The following is a 19,819-nucleotide window of genomic DNA, read 5'->3' as shown; positions in this document are numbered from 1 at the left end:
GGCCGCGACAATGGACTGGATGAGAGTTAACAAACTGAAGCTCAATCCAGACAAGACTGAGATGCTGTTGGTGGACGGGTTCTCTGATCGGATGGTGGATATATACCCTGTCCTGGATGGGGTTACACTCCCCCTAAAGGACCGGGTTCATAGTCTGGGAGTCTTTTTAGACTCTTCCCTCTCATTTGAGGCTCAAGTAGCCTCGGCGGCACGGAATGCGTTTTACCAACTTCGGTTGGTAGCCCAGCTACGTCCCTATTTGAGTAAAGAGGACCTTACATCAGTGGTACATGCTCTGGTAACCTCACGTTTGGATTACTGTAATGCGCTTTACGTAGGGCTACCTTTGAAGACAGTTCGGAAGCTACAACTAGTGCAAAATGCGGCGGCCAGATTGCTGACAAGGACCAAGCGGTCTGAGCATATAACACCTGTTCTGGCCAGCTTGCACTGGTTGCCAATATGTTTCCGGGCTAGATTCAAAGTGTTGGTATTAACCTATAAAGCCTTATACGGTGCGGGACCACGATACCTTGCGGAACGCCTCTTCCGATATGAACCGGCCCATGCACTACGTTCTGCTACGAAGGCCCTCCTCTGGGTTCCAACACACAGGGAGGCCCGGAGGGTGATGACAAGATCTAGGGCCTTCTTAGTGGTGGCCCCCGAACTATGGAACAGTCTCCCCGAGGAAGTACGCCTGGCGCCGACTCTGCTCTCCTTCTGGTGCCAGGTCAAAACCTTCCTATTATCTGAAGCATTTTAAGTTACACTGATTTACTTTTTAAAATGTTTATTGTATTGGATTGATGATTGTATTTTAGTATTATTTTGTTATTCATTGTATTTTTATGCTATTTTATGTTCACCGCCCAGAGAGCTATTGTTAGTCGGGCGGTATATAAATTTAATAAATAAATAAATAAATAAATAGAAAACAGAGGTAAAAACAGCACCTTTAGCACGAAGTAATATTGCCATGTGGAGAAAAAGACCTGAGTGTTTCTTTTTCCAGAATATTTCAGTTCCCAAACAAACCACAGAAGATAGCATTGCCTGAGAGTGGCCTTCATTTGCTTGTTATTGAAATTTTGTCTTTAATATTAGCAAATTATTGCATTTTCCTTTGAAGTTGCACGGGCAGGGGCGGCAGCAGCAGCAGCAGCAGTATTTCTCCTGTGTCCTTCAGGTATTCCCCTGCACTGGAGGATCGAGCTGTATGTGTCATGCACCCCTAAATTAAATTGTTGACTGCAGGTATAGTGGAAGATGCTGTCCCATTGCCAGTACTGAAATAAGATACCAGCCCAGTTGCCTTCTATATATGGAATGTAGGGACACCATCTCACCCTGCATCTCAGCATCAACCTATCTTGGGCCACACCTGCTCGTCAGCCTCCCTTTACAGTGTAATGGGTTTGTAACATTTACTTAGTCTCAGCGCTACCCTGGCCTATGTGATAAGTAACAGTCTTGCCCCTAACCAAGCGCACATGGATATATAATTGCAAAGGGAGACAGGTTGTGTTTTTGCTCACCCTGGTTAAGCAGTGCCCTTGGGGAGTAATTCAGGAGCTGCATAGCTTCCTTGTTTCTACAAATTGTAGGACTAGTAATTCATATATCGCTGGAGCTTTAAAATGGCCTTCTCTTTGAGGAGCACTTTATGTACAGGGCTTGGGATAAAAAATAGTGGGGGGGGCACTGGGAAGGGAATTGGGTTCAGCCCTATTCTCAGATTTAAAATACCACAATATAGTTTCAGTTAGGAAAGGCGATGTTGCAGAATGTCCCCCAAGGGAAGTCCAATGTAAGCCAGTCATACAGCCGAAGAGACTTTGGCAACCCTTTCCTGAGCCAATAAGGGAAAGTGGGAGAGGGTTCCCTCCCCCAAAAATGAGTGCCTGTGGGAGCGCCTTAGTGAATCTACTGCATGCAGATTGCCAGATAACGAGAAGAAATAGAAAACTCCAGAGAAAAGAGGACATTTGAAAACATTTCAGATACAGCTGATGTCAGCTCATTACCTGTATGTCAATGTATTTTTTTCCCATTTTGGCTCTCCTGGGAAAAGGCGATAGTTTGCTATATCAGGGACACCACAGCGAGGCCTCTTTATTACATCCATGGTGCTGTAGTCCAGCTTCCCTGTGACCCGTAAACCAAAGAATGCCTGCATTTGCTGAACTTTCTTTGACATAGAATTGCCATCACTTGTCATTTCTCCAACTTGATGTCCTCCTTTCGGTGTGTAATATTTGTCCAGGTATTCCTACAGGCAAAGAGACAGAGAAGCAAGGAAGACACTTCATCCCAATTTTTACTTTGATATTGGTTTTCATTTAAAAATAAATCCCAAGGCAGTTTGCAACAATGAAATAATAACAACACTGTTAAAAGCTAAAAATAAAAATGGTAAAACATCACAACAACAGCACCAAGGTCACTAAAAGTTGGCATCAATGCCTGGGAAATGCTTGTGCAAAAATATGTTTTCAGTGAATGATAGAAAGCACACCACTGTTGGTGCCTGCCATATTGCTGAGGGGAGATCATTCCAAAGAGTAAGGGCCACCACAGAGAAGGCCCATGCCATGTTGTTGCAAGATGAAGTTCTGCAGGTGGTGACACAGCTAACAAGGCCTCCTCTGAAGCTCTTAGTGATCAGGTAGCCCTATATGGAGTACAGTGTTCTTGTTTCTTGTCACAGGCCCAATGCCAAGATTTCCAGCATCAACAGGCACATACTTTAGATGATACGTAGTGATGGTTGATCATCACAATAAAATAGAATAACTATAGGTTTAGACATTAGACTGTTATCTTGATGCTGCTGTCAGGTATCTCATACATATTCAGATTTATAAGATATATTTGTGGAAATTCAAACTTTCCCCCCCTTTATTCTTGGAAAGTTCACAACATTTTGGAATCCTTTTGATGTTCTTGCATTACACAAAATGTATTGCAAAATATTGGAGAACTGTCAAATAAAATGCTCAAAGTAAACTTACAGAATGCTGCGGCAAGCAAAAGAATGCTCTTTTGTCAAATCCTCAGTAGTCAGCTAAGGCTGTGGTGAGCCTTTGGGGAGGAAGACACTTTTTTGTGCATACCTGCAACCTTCCCTTTTGGATAGACCTCAAGGGAAACCAGCTCTTCCTTTTCCTCCTGAACATAGCTGTGGAGAATGCTGATTGGCTGGCCACTGTGATGTCACTAAATCATTTCCTCTATCCCCTGCATGGAACATTTTAAAAACATTTTAAAATATCTTTTTTTAAAAGCAAGGTGCCTGATTTTTCAGCTGTCAGAACATTGATTCTGTTTTGTCTTTTTAAAAGGCAGATAGCCTGCCTGAAGGAGAAGGGAGGGGCCACCAAATACTGAATAAGCATTTGATTTATTGATTAGCATGTCTGTCAAGTGGGTTGCCAAGAGAGGTGGAACCTGGGCAGTGATGAGCAGTGAAGCAGCAAGCTCTCATTTCAAAGCATCTCTATATTAAGACTAAGCATGCGTATGTGAAAACACAGGAACAATGTGGCAATTGCTTAAAATAGCGTGTATTAGCTATTGTAGTTCCTGACCATACTGTAGGTGCAGGGTATAATTTGCCACCCCTGCTCCCTCAGATTTGTGGAGCGGCTGCGGAGTTCTGTAACTCTGGGCTTACTAATCAATTGCCAGAGGCTATCAGTGAGCCACGCAGTCACAACCAGCATATGGTAAGAGTAAAAGGACTGTAGCTCAGTAGTTGAGCACATGCATTGTATGCAAAAGGTCCCAGCTTCAATCCCCAATGTTTCTGGGTAGAAATGGGAAAGGCTCCTTTCAAAAACCCTGGAGAGCCACTGCCAGTCTGTGTAGACAACACTGAGCTAGAGGGACGAATGTTCTAACTAGCTATGATACACCTTCCTAAGTTCCGGTGTCAGTCCGTTTCCACCCGAAGAGCACAAGTCTCAAGGGCTGCACGTCTTACAGTTTTGTGAGTCCAGACCTGCCAATTGTTATCGAACGAAAAGCAAAAGGGACATTTCTCCGTTAGCTCCTCACTGCTGCAAGTACGGACGCAACACCCTGAGATACCAGTTAATCAGAAAGAAGCCCTATTGACACAAGGGAAACATACATCCCAGAAACAAGTCTCATTAGCATTGCAAACCAATCTATGCGCATGTGACATCAGAAGGTAAGTCTCACTGAATTCAGTGGAACTTACAACCAGGTGAGCAGGGGATTGCAGTCTAACAGAACAATCCATTTGACATGCTCATCTGTCTGCCAGTGGATTTGACAGACATGATAATCAACTAATCAAATGCTGAATCAGTATTCTGGCTTGCCCCTTCCCTCTGCACTGGACTGGGGGAGATTACATGGTGCAGATGTGGCCTTCCACTAGAGCTTGGAAAAGTTACTTTTTTGAACTACAACTCCCATCAGCCCAACAGTGGCCATGCTGGCTGGGACTGATGGGAGTTGTAGTTCAAAAAAGTAACTTTTCCAAGCTCTGCCTTCCACCCAGTCCTGTTGGACTCCATTCACTTTCTGCTGGCCTCTGCTACCACAGAGTTCTCCCTTCCATCTATTGAATGTGCAGGTGGGTGGATGTGCTGCCTGTGGAATCCCCAGCAGCAGCAACAGCCAACAAAAAGCCCTGCAATAAGGCTTTAAGAACATTAGGACATAAGAAGAGCTTGGTGGATTAGACCATCATCCTGTTCTCATAGTAGCCAACCAGATGCCTATGAAACCTAAAGGCAGGATTTTAGGTTCTAGATTTTAGGGGCAACAGCCCTCTCTCCTCCTGCAGTTTCCAGCAACTGGTATTCAGGGGCATAATGCCTCTCCAGCTGTGGAGGCAGAACATAGCCATCATGGCTAGTGGCCACTGATTCTCTATGAATTTGTCTAATCTTCTTTTAAAGCCTTCCAAAGTGGCAGCCATCACTGTCTCTTGTGGGAGCAAGTTCCATAGTTTAAAAGAAAGCATTTTCTTTCATCTGTCCTGAATCTTCCAACATTCATCTTCATTGGATGTCCACGAGTCCTAGTGTTATGAGAGAGGGAGAACAACTTTTCTCTATCCACATCATGCATAATTTTATACACCTCCTTCAGGTCTCTTCTTACTCGCCTTTTCTCTAAACTAAAAATCCTCAAATGCTGCAAACCTTTCCTCATAGGGGAATTTGTCTCCTGGAGTGGGGCTGAGCCCACCATGCTGCTGTCATCCGATGGCATGGTCCACAATCCAGGCACAATAGGTGTGCTAGCCCCAGCCTGATGCAGTGATCTGCCTGTCCCCTCCACCTTCCACCCTGGCTGCTGCTTCATAAAGCCCAGCTGGGCTGGGAGGGACTTAGGATTGCTCCCCAAGCCGTTCAAAATGTGCAAAGCATCACCAACCTGGGCAATGTAGAAGTCTCTCCAGCTGGATGTACGTTGCAATGCAAAAAGAGCCGGGGCTGCAGCTGAATATGTCAGCAAAAGCACCAGAAGCAAAGGTGGGCACAACATACAACAGAGCTCCATTTTTCCCCAAAGGTAAAGGGTGGCTTGACAAGAACAGGCAGGAGGACCCTGTGCCCCCTTTTATAGAGGAAAGCTGCTTTGGGAACTCAGAGCCAAGGTGACTCATGTCTCGAAGAAGGTAATTACACAGCTCAAAGTTATGATGAAGGGGTAACACACTAGTACTTACACAGGGGAAAAGTTGGGGGGAGATATGATAGCACTCTTCGAGTACTTGAAAAGTTGTCACACAGAGGAGGGCCAGCATCTCTTCTCAATCATCCCAGAGTGCAGGACATGGAATAATGGGCTCAGCTGGAGCTATGCCGGCTGACATCCCTCATCCTGACTCAGCTGGAGATATGCCAGCATTAAGTTCTCTATCCTGGTTCAGCTGGGGCTCAGCTGAAACTGGCTGAGCCAGGCCTTGACAGAGAGGTGTTTGGGGGCAGGAGACGGGTTTGGGGAAACTTACCTCGATTCGAAATTCCATTCAGCTCGGCCACATGATCTAGCAACCCAATGAAAGTTACACCTGCAAAAAGGGTGGTGTAAGTCAAACTCTATTTTAAAGGCTTGTTTTCCCTCTCCCAGGCTCAAAGGTTAGCTTAATCGACAGTAGCCTCACTCCTGGATGGAGTTAGGAACAGAGTTAAGTTACACTGGCATAATTTATCCTGGTGGAAATTGCACTGGTTTCCTTTCGTTAGGATTGCTCCTGTTAATTAAGCATGCTTCAGCTCTGTGAATTCAGTATTGGATCGTGGCCCCAGTCTTTAGGTTGTACTTTAGTCAGGATTTAGGCCCCATTTTGGCATAGAAACTGCTTTGATTGGCCTGTATGATGACCTATGTTGGGTGAGAGACAGGGGGAGTGTGTCCCTGTTAATTCTCCTTGATCTCCCAGTGGCTTTCAGTACCATTCTTCTGGAGTGGCTATCTGAGTTGAGGGTGGGTGGCACTGCTTTGCTGTGGTTCCAGTCTTACTGTACTTGGAGGGTCATTCTCAGAGGATGGTGCTTGGGGAATGCTGTTAGGCTCAGTGGAACTTTCAATGTGGAGTCCCACAGGGTTCGATTCTATCCCTCATGCTATTTAATATGTACATGAAACTGCTGAGTGGGGTCATCTGCAGTTTTGGAGTACGTTGTCAGTAATATGCTGATGACACCTAACTTTATTTCTTCTTTACATCTGCAGGTGTGGCAGTGGGTTTATTTATTTTTATTTATTATTTGATTTATATCCCGCCCTTCCTCCAAGCAGGAGCCCAGGGCAGCAAACAGAAACGCTAAAAACATTTTAAAACAGTGGATGTGTTAAATCATTGTCTTGCCTTGGTAATGGACTGGATGAGAGCCAGTAAACTGAAGCTTAATCTAGACAAGACTGAGGCCCTGTTAGAGGATGGTTCTCTAGACTGGATGGATGGGTTGTGGCCCACTCTGGATGGAGTTACACTCCCTCCGAAGGAGCAGGTATGTAGCTAAGGGGTACTCCTGGATCCATTACTGTCTGGTCTTGATGGCGCAGAGTGCCTTCCATCAGCTTTGACTGGTGGCTCAGCTGTGCCCCTATCTGGACAGAAATAGCCTAACTCAGCCTTTCCCAACCGGTGTGCCTCCAGATGTTGTTGGACCACAACTCCCATCAGCCTCAGCCATTGGCAGTGTTGGCTGAGGCTGATGGGAGTTGTGGTCCAACAACATCTGGAGGCACACTGATTGGGAAAGGCTGGCCTAACCTGTTATCTATGCTCTGGTAACCTCAGGGTTACACTACTGCAATGCATGATACATGAAGCTCCCTTTGAAGACCGTTTGGAAATTCCAGCTAGTGCAGAATTCGGCGGCCAAACTGCTGACCAGGAAAGTCTGTATGTATAACACCAATTCTGGCATGGCTGCACTGGTTGCCGATGAGTTTACAGACTCAGGCTGAAGTGCTGATCTTGACCTATAAAGCCTTATGCGGCTCAGGACCTAAATATTTCAAGGACTGCCTCTCCCCATATAAACCGACCCAGACCTTGTGCATGCCATCAGAGACCCTTCTTCATGTGCCCCCTCCATGGGAGGCTTGGGGGATGGTAACACAAGAACAAGACTTTTCAATGGTGGTCCCCTGGCTGTGGGATGCTCTCCCAAGGGAGGCACACCTGGTGTCTTCTTTATCCGTCTTTAGGCACCAAGCAAAGACCTTCCTTTTCACCCAAGCCTTTGGCCCTCGGGGTGTACTGTCTTTGATTGAAATCAAATACACTCTTACCTGGAAGTAAGTCCCATTGAACCCAATGGAGCTTATTTCTGAGTAAACATATATTGAATTGAAGTCTTAGTTTATTTTGTTTGGGTTTTAAGTTATATTGCATGTTTTTAAATTTATGTTATACTGCATGCTTTAAAATATGTTTCATATTGTATGTTTTTAAATCTCTTGTATATCGCCTAGAGACCGTTGGGGATATGAGGTGACCAACAAATGAAAACACCAACACCAACAATAATAAGCAATACTTTAGATCAATGAATTGTGATGTTGAGATAAGGCAAACTCTTGAATTTTTGAACTTCATATTCAGTTTTCATAAAGGATGCAGCCTAGATCTAGGGTTTAAGTAGGTGATATATTAAATGTGTGTATTCCTTTAATGTGTCTGGTTTTTGTTGGTTAAATAGCAGCCATGGGAGGGGAAGATGACTGCGATTCAACTCTCTCCTCCAGGCCCAAAACTGCTATTCCTCCCTATATGGAAGCTGCCACTGACATTCATAGCTGTTATTTAAAGAAAAAACATAACTCAGGCATGTTCAATGAATACATATCATTTGGTTTGGCCCTCAAAGTTCCTGAATTAAGATTTAAAATGTTCATACTTCAGAATCTCAAAGTTTGATATTGAGAATCTTTTTAATCATCTACATTTGATATTTTGCAAAGAACTGTTGTGCAACCTATGATCTTAAGACTGGCAAAATCAAAATGGAATTCAGTATCTATTTGTCCTGCCATGCCAATTAAGATCCAAAAAGGAGGCTCTGTTCTTGATAACGTGCCTATGAAATAAATGCCCCAAAAGTAAAATTCTCTGTTTAAAGATGCTCACCTAAGTTGGATACAAAATTGTTTCAGGAAGGAATGCTGGCCTGAAAATAATTTGTCAAGACATCTGGGAAAATCCAATAAATCTGAATAAATTCACCACTGCTTACTACACTAGATCATGTGACTGATATTTTTAGAATCTTACACAGAACCATACAGTTGGAGGGGTTCTTGTAGGTCTTCTAGTCCAACCCGTCTGATGCAGGAATTTCAGAGCTAGAGCATCTCCAGTACATGGCTATAAAGCCATCTGGTTAAAGACCTCCAGCAAGGGAGAGCCCACCAGCCAGGGGTGTAGTTGTCCAGGGTCTCAGGGAGTCTTAGACCTCTTACTTTTTTAGGAGCAGGTTCCTAGCAGGTTCCCTATGTCTCCAGCATCCTGTGAGCCAATCAGCATGACAGATGAGAGTTAGCCACTGAGAAGACTCTTCTAACATGCTTCCTTGTCCTTTTCTGTTGATTGGAGCCAATCTGTGAAAGGAGGTGAGTCATCCACTGAGAAGACTCTTCTCAGTAGCTAACATACTCTTTCATGCTCATTGGCTCCTAGGAACATCTGCTGTGGTGGGAGAAGGCATTAACAAGGATCTCATTCACAACCCAGCAGCAAAAAAAGGAAGGGACGTGATATGGCAATGATTATCATGAAGGGAACCTGCACTTCTGAATTTGCCACTACACTACTGCCACCGTCCCTCTAGGTAATTGGTTCCAGGAGTTTCTTAATACCTGCTTAATGAATGCTTCATCAGCCTATTTAATAGGGATGTGCATGGGCACCCCAGTCCAATCTGGGCCCCACTCCAGTGCTTTGGACCAGCCACAATCTGACCCAGGATGATCCAAGGATGACCCAACCCAGATCTGGGCCCTGAATCAGTTCTGGGACTTTTGACAGTCTTGTGGTTGGCAGTGGGGGAGAAGATGTGCCTTTCCTCCCCCCCCTCCTTGACTGCATGCTTGACACAATTAAACATGTGGTTAAGTAGGAGGAGAAGGAGACACACACAGGCTGCTGGCATGTCTCCTCCTCCTTGTCGCCAGGCCATCCCTCTTTTGATAGCTCCAGATTGCTCCAGGTGGGCCCGATTCAACCAGGGGCGATCCGGGACTGCCTCAACTTGATCCAGCTGAATCCTGGAGTGACCCAAATTGGCCTGATTCTTTTTGGCATCCGGGATTCAGCCGGATCTGGTGCACAACCCTACTATTTATTCAATTTGTAATAGAGCTTTGTTACAAAATTGCTAACATAAGCACTTCTCCACTTTTTTGCATACAGTGCAGCGTCCATCCCTTTTGGGACAGGGTGACAACAATGACCATATGATTGCCTCATAATTAAAAATGTTCACCTCTGGAGCTCAGTGAATGCTCTGGAAGAACATGAAATTATGTTAGAGTCACTGAAACAAAGCAAGTGTAGATATAAGTAATCTGAACAGGAGATCAAAGCTTCATATAAAAGTAGGATATGTAAAAGTAATTTGTTCTCATATGGTTGCAGAGCACTCAGTGGGAGAAAAGCCCACATGCAATTGGTCAAGTGCGCTGCTCATAGGAATGGGTGAATCAGCAGTTGTTGGTTTCTCTCAGTTTCTCATTTTCCCAATTTTAAGCTCAGTTCTCCACATTTCCACATCAGTTTTACTTTAAAAAAAAAAAATAGTCCTAATGAAAATTCATCAGCATTGTAGTGAGAATTTCTCTTAATATACACATTTTTGTATGCAATTTTGCCCATCATACACAATTTTGCAAATCAATTTTCCCTAATATAATGCATTATGTGTGTTGTTTTTACTAATATATGCATTTTTATGCACACTTTACCCTAATACATGCAGTTTTGTTCACATTACTTAGTTTTTATTATTTAATTAATTATTTACTAGATTTATATCCTGCCGTTCTCCCCAGTAGGAGCCCAGGGCGGCAAACAAAAGCACTAAAAACACCCTAAAACACCATAAAAACAGACTTTAAAATACATTGCAACAAAACATTTGTAAAATCATATTAAAACAAAATGTCTTTAAAAACATGTTTTTTTAAAAAGCTTTAAAAACATATTTAAAAAAAAAAAAAAAGCTTTAAAAGCATATTAAAAAGTAATTCCAATGCAGACACAGACTTCGTTACGGAACTGCACTGCAAAATTGGAGATGCACAAATTTCGAAGGATGGCTGTGTTTTGGTTTGCGTATTGCTTCAGAAAGCATGAATTAGCGTGAACTTTTTAATAAGAACCAAATCAAATTTCTCCCCTAACCCTAATGGGTATACAGTTGACTCCTGAGTGTGGCATTTTGCAAAGGTTTCAGCCATAATGGAACCATCTGTGTTGGATGAAGCTATCTGTGCATAACATAGGGCAGATATATGCTTCACGATCACAACAGATAAGCACGGTTTGTAAAATGAAAGGTGACTTCTGCATAATCTCTTCTACATCTACACGTCTGTTGTGCTGGAGTTCCAGCTTTCACTTATTCAACATTCCAAACAACACTTTTATTTGCAGAGAAAGGTTGTGAAGTGTGCTTGCTCTTTAAGAAACTTGAACTCTGTCAAACTCACATTACTGTTAATTATCCTAAGTGTAAGCTTGCGGGGTTATATTTTGAAAGGTGTCCATGAACAACCATTGCAATTATAGCCTGGTTTGGGCGTGATATTAAAAATCACAGTGAAAGCACATACTGGATGTATTGGCAAGCTGTCAGATTATTGCACTGCATCAGTCTCCTAAATTACAGGGTACTTTTGACATATAAATCAGCATTTTCTCTCAGTGAAGTTACATTTTACCTGAAATCTCTCCAGTTAGGTTGAAGCATCATGTTGGAAGAAACTATTTTGCAGCAGCTCTTTGGGGGCTCTGAAGCCCCAGACAGCTGTACAGACAACCCCCACTCTCCCCATATGGAGAGGAAGGGTGGGGTTCGTTATTTCGGCATTGCCCTTCTGAAGTGTTCCAAGTGTCTCAGAAGCAGAGCACCCAAACAAGCCCTAGCCATCCTCTTGATCCAGGGGCTGGAGGAGGGGAGCTTGTCCCCACCCCTGCACTGAGCTTTGAAGGCTGAAAGTAATGTATGCATTAATAATGAAATATCTGGCACATGGCCCCTTTAAGAGAGACAGCTATGACCTAGGAGTCTAGCTCCTGAAAAGCTGACTCTGTGGGTGTGGCCTGGCTGAAAAAAGTTAGTTACTATTCTGTGCTGGCTCAAAGGCCTCAATTTGGAATAAATAACACTTTTCTACATCCTTTTTCTCCATTCCATGCATAATTTTATACACTTCAATCATTCTTTTCAATTCCTTTCCTAATGATCCCTAGCATGGAATTTGCCTTTTTCACAGCTGCTGCACACTGAGTTGACATCTTCATGGAGCTATCCACTACAATGAGCTAGCTACTATGACTCCAAGGTCTCGTTCTGCGTTAGTCAACACTAATTCAGACCCCAGGAGTGTATTGGTGAAATTAAGATTTTTTTTGCTCCAATATGCATAACTTTACACTTGTTTACATTGAATTGCATTTACTATTTTATCAACAATTCACTCAGGTTTGAAGAGGTCCTTTTGGAGCTCTTTGTAATCCCCTTTTTGTTTTTAACAAGCCTTAACTATTTAGTACCATTAGCAAAGTAGTATCATCACGTCTTACCATTGATTTGTTGTGAGTCTCTACCTATACCACACAAGCTCCAATGTTGGGAGGAAGGCTGGGACTTGTTGCTGCCTGAGGCAGAGCAACAAATGCCATCCACATAGTACTCAAAGCTGGTCAAATTATTGTGGCACCTGATGCAGAAAATTCTACAAGTACCTCTGTAATGCCAAATGGATTGGGTCTTATTGAGATATCTGGAATCCAGCAATTGACCCTTTAATGCCCTATCTAAAGCCTAAATAAGGGTCTGAAACTACTTAATAATATGCTTTTATATGATGTAAGCATATAACATGGTAAAAGGTAGGAGCCTTAGAGCTGTCTTTTGTAAAGAGTTAATTCTGTATAAGAATGAATGATGTCACATGATGTCATAAGTGGCTAAATGCAATCTAATTGGAATAAAATGGGAGGGGCTAGAGGCTTCATTTGATAGAATCACATACACTGTTGGAAGGAGGGGGGGCTTACTGGGCAGTGCCAGACAGGAAGCCCCATATAAGGAATGGGTACAGGAAGCATGAAATATGGGCAAGCCTTTGATCTGTAATTTGTGGGTGCTTATCTTGATGGGCTGCCTGCCAGGCAATTACTCATTCCAGGATGGTAGATAGCTGGTGGACCCCTTTGAAGCAATCAATGAGGAAGAGGTTAGTCTCTGGGAAGTGAGGACAGCCCACTCTACATATAAGGGGCTGACATTGTTCCACATACCAGCATTGAGAGACCAGTCAGGAGGAATGTGCGACCCAGCAACTGCCACTGCTAAGATCTGGAGAAGGGAAGTTAATTGATATAGCTGGTGTTAACCTTCATTGCTTACCTGGTAGCTTACCTAAAAGAACTGTTTGCCAGACAAGAGAAAGATTTATGGCAATACAGCTTCTCCCCCTGCCTAGCCCTAACAACACAGTAATAATAAATCAAACAACTTTTATGACACCCAACATAGCTGCCTTACTCTGCCTAATGGTAGGATCGGCCCTGGGGTATATGTCAGTGCAGTTGGAATTCAGAATTGTGGGGCCCTATAATATGAATGAAATTTATATCCTGCTCTTTCTCCTAAAGGAGCCCAGGGCAGCAAATGCACAAACAATAGAACATCTTAAAAAATCCAAAAACATCTAAAAAACAATACCAATACAAATGCAGACTGGAAAAGAATTCTACTTAAAAGGCTTGTTGGAAGAGGAAGATCTTCAGCAGGTGCCAAAAAGACAACAGAGACTAATATTTAACAGGAGGGAATTCCAAAGAGTATAATAACAACAGGAGTATAATAATACCAGTGTACCTTATTGTCGTGCCCGGGTTGGGACTCAAGAACAGAATCACTTGATGAAAGCAAATCAGTTTTTATTAGAGTAATTTCCAGACATAGGCTTCTCCGCCTCATGAACTCTTAACATGAACCAAAACCCGCAACATGGAAGAGAGTTGATAGAACAGAGTATCAAACATTCCCTGTCCCTTATCAAGGGGGCTTTCGGGCGCGAATTCTCTCGCTCCGCCTCAAACTGCCCACATCTACGCCCCTTCCCTCCTCTTTTCTTTGGCACCTTTTTAACTGTCTTCGGGTGCGGGGCGATGGGGGGGCGGCTACCTCCTCCCCTTCTGATTCGGAAAGGATGGTAGGGAGTGGGGGGGGTTGGCCCACCACTTCAGGCGATTTCTCTCTACCCTTCTCTGCAGCTGAAGGGCCTTGGTCTCCCTCCTCCTCCCCCTCTGTCTGTAACTGCTTCACATTCCTAGGGAGGGAGTGCGTGGGAAACGAGTCTGTTGCCTGTTTAAGGTTTTCCCCCTCTATCTGGGAAGCCTCCTCCTCCCCTCCAGACGACTCAGCCCAACTGCCCCCCTCTCCTAGCTCATTCTCAGAAACATCAGAATCCCAACCATACATCCTGACACTTATAAGGTAATTCAAAGAATTAGGGAAGTAATGTTTGTCAAGTGCTTTCTGAGTATTTAGGACATAGTTCAGTGCCCAGTTCATTCCTTCTGTCCCCTGTTGTTCTCTACTGTTGGAGTTCTATCCTGTAGGGATCCCACCCCACACCTCTACTGATTGGCTCCCTGCATGCAGATACACAAGTGAAGGAGCTGCATAAAGGGCATAGACTGAATTGCACCCTAAAAGTATTATGATGATTCAGTCATGATTGTATGATGATAAAATTGCCACAGGGGACGGAATCTGAATATTCTTTCAACCATGAATTCATTTGCCATGAGGGAATGACTGTAGTTCAGTGTCCGAGCATCTCCTTTGCTCCTTTGCTTTGAAAATAAAAAGGAACACAAACTCTGGCAAAACAAATGCAAGAAGACAATAAGGGATGCTAAAAAAGAATTTGAGGAGCACATTGCTAAGAACATAAAAACCAACAACAAAAAATTCTATAAATACATTCAAAGCAGGAGACCATCTAGGGAGGTGATTGGACCCTTGGATGATAAGGGAGTCAAAGGTGGACTAAAGAACAATAAGGAGATTGCAGAGAAGCTAAATGAATTTTTTGCATCTGTCTTCACAGTGGAAGATATAGGGCAGATCCCTGAACCTGAACTAACATTTGCAGGAAGGGATTCTGAGGAATTGAGACAAATAGTGGTAACGAGAGAGGAAGTTCTAGGCATAGTAGACAACATAAAAACTGACAAATCACCGGGCCCAGATGGCATCCACCCGAGAGTTCTCAAAGAACTCAAATGTGAAATTGCTGACCTGCTAACTAAAATATGTAACTTGTCCCTCGGGTCCTCCTCCATGCCTGAGGACTGGAAAGTGGCAAATGTAACGCCAATCTTCAAAAAGGGATCCAGGGGGGATCCCGGAAATTACAGGCCAGTTAGCTTAACTTCTGTCCCTGGAAAACTGGTAGAAAGTATTATTAAAGCCAGATTAACTAAGCACATAGAAGAACAAGCCTTGCTGAAGCAGAGCCAGCATGGCTTCTGCAAGGGAAAGTCCTGTCTCAGTAACCTATTAGAATTCTTTGAGAGTGTCAACAAGCATATAGATAGAGGTGATCCAGTGGACATAGTGTATTTAGACTTTCAAAAAGCGTTTGACAAGGTACCTCACCAAAGGCTTCTGAGGAAGCTTAGCAGTCATGGAATAAGAGGAGAGGTCCTCTTGTGGATAAGGAATTGGTTAAGAAGCAGAAAGCAGAGAGTATGAATAAATGGACAGTTCTCCCAATGGAGGGCTGTAGAAAGTGGAGTCCCTCAAGGATCGGTATTGGGACCTGTACTTTTCAACTTGTTCATTAATGACCTAGAATTAGGAGTGAGCAGTGAAGTGGCCAAGTTTGCTGACGATACTAAATTGTTCAGGGTTGTTAAAACAAAAAGGGATTGCGAAGAGCTCCAAAAAGACCTCTCCAAACTGAGTGAATGGGCGGGAAAATGGCAAATGCAATTCAATATAAACAAGTGTAAAATTATGCATATTGGAGCAAAAAATCTGAATTTCACATATACGCTCATGGGGTTTGAACTGGCGGTGACTGATCAGGAGAGAGACCTCGGGGTTGTAGTGGACAGCATGATGAAAATGTCGACCCAGTGTGCGGCAGCTGTGAAAAAGGCAAATTCCATGCTAGGGATAATTAGGAAAGGTATTGAAAATAAAACAGCCAATATCATAATGCCGTTGTATAAATCTATGGTGCGGCCGCATTTGGAATACTGTGTACAGTTCTGTAAGTAAGTAAGTAAGTAAAATTTAATTTTTGTGTCGCCTATCTGGCCGAAGCCACTCTAGGCGACGTACACATTGAAATTGATAAAATACAATATAAATACAGAATAAAATACAAAGCAGTCAACCATAACCATTTTAAATAGCAGCAGTATAGAACAATGTAGGGCAATCAATAAACAATTTAAAACAATCATAGAAAAATTAGCCCACCCCGGGGATCCCGAAGGCCTGTCCAAAGAGCCAGGTTTTTAAGGCTCGGCGAAATGTATCCAGGGAAGGGGCATGGCGGAGATCGAATGGGAGGGAGTTCCAGAGAGTGGGGGCCACCACTGAGAATGCCCTCTCTCTAGTCCCCACCAACCTAGCTGTTTTCGTTGGTGGGACTGAGAGAAGGCCCTGTGTGGCTGATCTAGTCAGGCGGTTTAATTGGTGGTACTGGAGGTGCTCCTTCAGGTAAGCTGGGCCGAGACCATATAGGGATTTAAAGGTTAACACCAACACGCTAGTGTTATTTCATCTACATTGGCTTCCAGTTGTTTGCCCGGAAAACAACTGGAAGCCAATGTAGATGAAATAACACTGGCGTGATGTGATCACGGCGGCGGCTGTTTGTAAGCAAACGAGCTGCCGCATTCTGCACCAGTTGTAGTTTCCGGACTGTTTTCAAGGGTAACCCCAAGTAGAGCGCATTGCAGTAGTCTAATCGAGAGGTGACCAGGGCATGTACTACCAGTAGAAGCTGATGAATTGGGAGGTAGGGTTGCAGCCTCCATATGAGGTGTAGTTGATACCAAGCTGCCCGGCTCACTGCCGAAATCTGAGCCTCCATGGACAGCTTGGAATCAAGAACAACCCCGAGGCTGCGGACCTGATCTTTCAGGGGAAGTCTCACCCCATTAAGCTTCAGGTCAACAACACCCAACCTTCCCCTGTCACCCACAAGTAGCACCTCGGTTTTATCAGGATTGAGCTTCAGCCTGTTCCTTCCCATCCACCCACTCACGGATTCCAGGCACTTGGACAAGGTCTCCTCAGCCAACTCCGGTGAGGATTTAAAAGAGAGATAGAGCTGCGTGTCATCAGCATATTGGTGACACCGCAGCCCAAAACTCCTGATGATGGTTCCCAGTGGTTTTACATAGATGTTAAATAGCATGGGAGAGAGGATAGAACCCTGTGGCACTCCACAAGTGAGGGGCCAAGGGTCTGAAACCTCATCCCCCAATGCTACCTGTTGGTGCCTGTCAGAGAGAAAGGAACGGAACCACTGTAAAACAGTGCCTCCTATTCCCAATCCCTCCAGGCGATCCAACAGGATACCGTGGTCGACGGTATCAAAAGCCGCTGAGAGATCCAGGAGGACAAGAAAGGTGAATTCTCCCCTGTCTAATGCCCTCCTCATATCATCCACCAGAGCGACCAAGGCTGTTTCAGTACCATGTCCAGTCCTGAAACCCGATTGGTATGGATCAAAATAATCTGTTTCATCCAAGTGTGCTGACAACTGGCTAGCCACCACTCACTCAATGATCTTGCCCAAAAATGGCAAGTTCAAAATGGGGCAAAAGTTGTCCAAGACTTGGGGATCCAAGGAGGACTTTTTTAAGATGGGTTTTATAATTGCCTCCTTGAGGGCCGGTGGCATTACACCCTCCTTCAAGGATGCATTTACCACCGCCCTGATCCCTTCGCCCAATTTCTCTTTGAAGTTCATAAGGAACCATGATGGGCAAGGATCAATCAGGCAGGTGGTAGGCTTCACCGTTGAAAATACCAATCAGCATGAAAGGGGAGTGTGTTAGCTACTGAGAATAGTCTTCTAACGTGCTTCCTTGTCTTTTCCTGCTGATTGGAGCCAATCAGAGTGAAACGAGTTCCTATTAGTTCCTACTTCAAACAGGCAAGTTGTGGAGAGTGAGAAGTCTGTAACTGCAGAAGAAAAATGAATCCTGATGATAGCATCCCACCTACATCATCAAGCAGTTTGGTAGCAGCAGGAAACAAATGTGTAGACACTGAATTCAGTAATGCAAGCAATATTTCTGACAGTGAGGAGGGACAGTCAAATAGTGACAATGATAGAGAAGCAGAAAGCAATATTCAAGCCTGGCCATATTATTCTATAATCTTAGAAGGTTGTATAGTCTTAGAAGCTGCATAGCTGTGACTATTATGACAGGACCTCGCACTACTGATACCGAGCTAGAGGGACCAATGGTCTGACTCGCTATAAGGCAGCTTCCTGTGTTCCATGTGAGAGTGGTCTTTCCCACCCAATCAGCACCCTACTCCTGTGAGAGACCATAGAGGTAAACATTCTTCAGATGAACCAGACTTCAGAGTGACATCAATTTCCCTTTTTTTGTCTATTGATCAGGAATGGGTGGCGAATTTCAAGAGGCTATTTGTGCATTGTAGTTAACACTTTTGCAAGAATTCGTGGAACAGCATTCATGCATTTTCTCCTTTGACCCCCTTGAAATATCTTTTCTCTTATGTTGTGTTACTCCACAGCGGGGAATACTCCAACTGGCCTGGAATCTATAGGAAGAATCTCCAGTGCGAAAATGTATTTGTTACCTGTAACCTGCACCATGTTGATGACATCTAAGGGCATATTCAGGTGTTCCAAATGTGGGTGGCATTCTTTCATTTGCATCCTAGCACTTTATATACTATCTCAGCTGTTCTTGGGTGGTTTAGCTAAAAAAGCAAATGAATTGTCAGGTTATCCTTTGCAGCAGTCCATTTTAGGCATTGTAATTATACCTTGGAATGTGTTTGCGTTACTGAACCACAGGTTTAGTCATGATCATGTGCCCTTCTGGAAACACAAACATGGATCAAAAAGATTCAGTTATGTGTTTTTCTTTTGTTATATTATTTTCATTAGAAGAGATACTGCATATTAGAGAAACAGACTAACATGGGCATGTGGCCATTATTTATTCATTCACATTGAATATTGGCATCCCAGTCTCAGCATAGGAAGCGAGCCAGATTGTCTAACTCAGGACTGCCTACATGGACTGCCAGTGGCTGTCCAAGATTTCACACAGGAGGTCTTCCTCACCCCTACCTGGAGATGACAGAGACTGAACCTGGGACCTTTTGCATGCAAAACAGAGCCTCTAGCATTGAACTATGGCCCTTCCCATGGACTTTCTGCAGAGCTCACAAAAATTAAAGGAACAAAACCAAGAAGAAGAACATATTAAAACCAGAGCAGCTTAAAATGAAATTTAGTACACGACCATTGTCTCTATAAGTCATGGATGGGTAGTCTTTTTTTCTCTTGAGGGCTGTATTCCCTTGGGGGTCATCCATTGGGGAACGCATATTAACTGGAGGGGGATGACACAGTGGTTGTTTCTTCCTGACACCCCCTTCTCTCTCTCTTTCCCTCCCTCCCTGCCCAGTGGGCTGCCAGTGGAGAGACAGTTCACTCTTGCCAGAGGTCTGAACAGATTGCTTGCAGAGGGCTTTTGAAATTAGACTGAGGGCCACATAAAATTAGGCTGAGGGCTGCATGTGGCCCTATGGTCATGGGCTACTTGCACTTGTACGAGGTGGACAACACAAATCTAAAATGAAACATAGGAAGCTTATGGCCATGATGGCTGGGATTGACGGGAGTTGCTGTCCAAAACCTCTGGAGGGCACCAGGTTGTCGAAGGCTAATATAAGGCAGCCGGCTTTCCATGAGTGGATTTCCAGTGATGAATCTGGAACCGCACACAAAGAGTAGATGTGGGTGTGAGGTATCCTAAGTTTCCCCCTTTTTCACAGTAAACTGTGGGTGG

At 43.9% G+C, this 19,819-nt stretch overlaps 1 protein-coding gene across 1 annotated transcript in view; it reads right to left on the bottom strand.

The window, feature by feature from the left end:
- MMP20 (matrix metallopeptidase 20) overlaps nt 1–2,236 on the bottom strand; it is a 32,957-nt gene extending 30,721 nt beyond the window's left edge. The window contains exon 1 of the mRNA XM_061628731.1: nt 2,028–2,236. Coding sequence (XP_061484715.1) covers nt 2,028–2,221 — 194 coding nt within the window. The 5' untranslated portion in view covers nt 2,222–2,236. The remainder of the gene's footprint in view (nt 1–2,027) is intronic.
- Between the last annotated feature and the right edge of the window lie 17,583 nt (nt 2,237–19,819).

The sequence above is a fragment of the Rhineura floridana genome, chromosome 5, assembly GCF_030035675.1.
Source record: "Rhineura floridana isolate rRhiFlo1 chromosome 5, rRhiFlo1.hap2, whole genome shotgun sequence".
NCBI lineage: Eukaryota > Metazoa > Chordata > Lepidosauria > Squamata > Rhineuridae > Rhineura > Rhineura floridana.
Note: the sequence above shows the minus strand (reverse complement) of the source record. Positions and strands in the feature narration are given on the sequence as shown.